Below are 3594 nucleotides of genomic sequence, written 5' to 3'. Positions count from 1 at the left end.
GACGCCTTAACGCCACGTCTGCTGCAGACTCTGGTTCCCGAGGCGCCTTAACGCCACGTCCGCTGCAGACTCTGGTTTCTGAGACGCCTTAATGCCACGTCTGCTGCAGACTCTGGTTTCTGAGACGCCTTAACGCCACGTCTGCTGCAGACTCTGGTTTCTGAGACGCCTTAATGCCACGTCTCCTGCAGACTCTGGTCCACGAGGCGCCTTAACGCCACGTCCTCTGCAGACTCTGGAGCTGTGAATGTTTTTATTGAGAGTTTCAGACAGACGTCCTGTTCAGAGACTTTATTTTCTTTATTTATTTTTTTGTTCAGTTGTCAGGTTTTATTTTTGTCTGAGTGTGGAGGGCTCATTGAGCTGGTTTAAAGGCCTCCTCTGGCTCTGGGTCCAGACTAGGACCAGGACTGGGTCAGCTTCAGGCAGTGGTTCTGATCCGTTTTTCTCCAGATGATGGTTTATCTTATTAAAAATCAAACACGAAGCTGTTCGTTCCCCCGGGTCCGTTTGGTGAAACCCAAACGTGTCTCTGTGTTTTCTGGAGTCAGCCTGAGCGCCGTGTCGGCTTCGGGTCGGACCGGTTCTGGATCGGTGTGGTTCTAACTGTCAGTCCTTATCTCACAACTGCTGGACCCAGAGAGTGGTTCTGGTGATCCCACCTTTTAAAATATTAACGACTGAGACAAACAAATTCCTCTCTGGCATCAGTGTGTTGGGTCCAGCTGGTTCCTTCACAGACTATCAGAACCTTCAGGTGGTTTAGGGGCCGCCTACCTATCTGTCCACTGCACCACCTGGTGTCTCAGGTGCGATGGGTTAGAGGCAGAGACTAATTTTGTCGTTGTGTGGAAACGTATGATGACGACACACAGCACTTATTATTCTGAGCAGCCTGACAGAACCAGGGGGTTCTGGACTCTGTCCTCCTGCTTTCATAAATCCAGTTTACGCCTCTCAATCCTTTTGATGTAAAGGAAATGTCACTAAAAGCTTTTTTTATCTTTTAGAGGGAGCCAATAATTTCTGAGCACTTTCCTTTGATCTGTGATCGTTTGTTCAGACATTTCAGAACCTTTTACTGTTCTGGCCTTTTCTTCAGAACCTTTTAGCGACAGATTCTGAGCAGGAAGGTGATTGAGGTTTCTCTTGTTAACGAGTTCTCGTGGCTCAATGAGACTACCCTGAAGAAATAAAGGTTGAATGAAAAAATAACTTTTTGTTTTGGAGCCTTCAGCTGCTGGATGTCGTTCAGTTACAGTTTGAAACAGTTCGTCCAGCACCGGAACAAAGACCGACCGGTGAACGGAGAGCTTCTTGTAGCTCAGCTCCTTCTTCACCACAACGGACCGGCTCAGAGTCCACAGTACTGCAGAAGCTGCACCAGTCTGTCCGTCAGTCTTACGCTCCATTCTTCCCTCATTCGTTTTAAATAAATGGACTCGGTAAACTTTTAGTAGAAGGTTCCTGATGCTGCTCAATAATCCAGGAAGATGAAGATAACCAGGCTGGGTCAGGTCCTCCAAACCCGTCCAGAGGACCTGACCCAGCCTGGTTAGTTGGAAGTATTTCATATAAACAAGTTTTTAGAGGGTGGTGGAGCCTGAACTGCAGGGAGGGATGTTGATGAGGATGATGGATGGATGGATGCATGGATGGATGGATGGATGGATGGATGGATGGATGGATGGATGGATGGATGGATGCATGGATGGATGGATGGATGGATGGATGCATGGATTTATGGATGGATGGATGGATGCATGGATGGATGGATGGATGCATGGATGGATGGATGGATGGATGCATGGATGGATGCATGAATTGATGGATGGATGGATGCATGGATGGATGCATGGATTCATGGATGGATGCATGGATGGATGGATGGATGCATGGATGGATGGATGGATGCATGGATGGATGGATTCATGGATGGATGCATGGATGGATGCATGGATGGATGCATGGATGCATGGATGGATGCATGGATTGATGGATGGATGGATGGATGGATTCATGGATGGATGCATGGATGCATGGATGGATGGATGGATGCATGGATGGATGCATGGATGGATGGATGGAGGGATGATGACACATGACTGAAGAGAGCAGATACTTTCTCAGCTCTGAGCCACTCCAGGTTAGGGTTAGGGTTAGTTAGGCCTCTTCTAGTCTCCTGTCAGTTTGGACCAGAACCTCGTGGTGTTCCGTGTAAAGGTCAGATTCTCTTCATGCACCCAAACAAGAGTTTCTACGTCTTTTTATCACCATCAGCTTATTTGTGTTTGTTTGTTTGTTTGTTTTGTCCTCGTGAAATTTAACGTGAGTTTTTTGACAAGTGGATTTGTAAAATCAGATTTTTAAACCGTTTTAACCTCCATGTTGATTGAAACGAGCTGTTTGGTGGTTCTGACCGCCTCCATTGATCCCGGGTCCAGTAGAACTTTCTCAGAACCTTCATCTGCTGGGGTTGATTAGAACAACCCTCGAAGGAGCCGCTCCTGATTGATCGCACCGAGCAGCGCACCATCGATCCTCTGATTGGAACCTTCATCGACTCGTCTCTGGGCCTCGACGCCTTCTCGTCCTTTGTTTCCTGCGTTTGTTCGGACATCAGAACCAGTCGGGTTTGGACCGGCACCTCCTGACAGAACATGTTGGATCTGCAGGACGTGACGAAAACACTTTTCTGGATTTGTTCCATTCTGAGCTCGTTTCCTCCTGAAAACCTCAGTTTCGTCAAATAAAACCCGTTTCAAAGTCCAAAAGGTTCCTGGGTGTTCTGCTGGTGTTGGTGGTTCTGCTGGTGTTGGTGGTTCTGATGTGACCCGGTGTTGGTGGTTCTGCTGGTGTTGGTCAGTTCTGATGTGACCCGGTGTTGGTGGTTCTGCTGGGTCCGTTTGCTGCAGAGCGATGACTGAGGTTCTTCTGTGTGACCCGGCAGGTGAACCTCAGCAGCCATCAGTACCTGTTCACGGTGGACGTGGACCCGTCTCAGATGCCGTGTCTCTGTCTCCGACACGACGTGGACGCTCTGCTCTGGCAGCCCCGCCCGGACCAGCCCGCGGACCTGTGGGAGCACGTGGCCACCTTCAACGCTCTGGGTAAATCACTGCTCTCGTCATGTGACCAATGCCGGCGGCCCCAAGGGCTGATGGGAAATATACAGAGTGGAACATGAGCTCGTTGGTACGAGGGACCGGGGGATGGAAGGTTCTGGGTTCCTGGGGGTCCAGGGTCTCTGAGAGACCACCTGCTCATGTTTCATGTGTTCTACTGAAAGTCGTGACTCCTGGAAACTCCAGATCACTTGAAAAACTTCAAAACTGACCCGTTCATTAGACTTTTCACCTGAAGACGCCGTTATTTACCGGCGCAATGCATTGTGGGACGTGACAAACATGAGTTGAAGTAGAGACGAAACACGAGTCGAGAAGAAGAGTTGGAACAAGACGACAAAAAGCTGCATCTTCAGAGTTGGACCTTCATGGAGATAAACTCAGCACATGTTCAGGATCCACTAGAAACACTGAAATTACACACACACACAGAGACACACACACACAGAGACACACACAGAGACACACA

The 3594-nt window shown here is 48.9% G+C and overlaps 1 protein-coding gene across 1 annotated transcript in view; it reads left to right on the top strand.

Moving 5' to 3' along the window:
* nudcd1 (NudC domain containing 1) overlaps positions 1–3110 on the top strand; it is a gene marked incomplete at its 3' end in the record, with an annotated part of 21690 nt that extends 18580 nt beyond the window's left edge. The window contains 1 exon segment of the mRNA XM_037693173.1: positions 2951–3110. Within this exon segment, the coding sequence (XP_037549101.1) occupies positions 2951–3110 (160 nt within the window).
* Between the last annotated feature and the right edge of the window lie 484 nt (positions 3111–3594).

The sequence above is a fragment of the Nematolebias whitei genome, chromosome 19, assembly GCF_014905685.2.
Source record: "Nematolebias whitei isolate Nwh7 chromosome 19, NemWhi1, whole genome shotgun sequence".
Classification (NCBI taxonomy): domain Eukaryota; kingdom Metazoa; phylum Chordata; class Actinopteri; order Cyprinodontiformes; family Rivulidae; genus Nematolebias; species Nematolebias whitei.
This window is presented reverse-complemented; position numbering and strand designations above follow the sequence as displayed.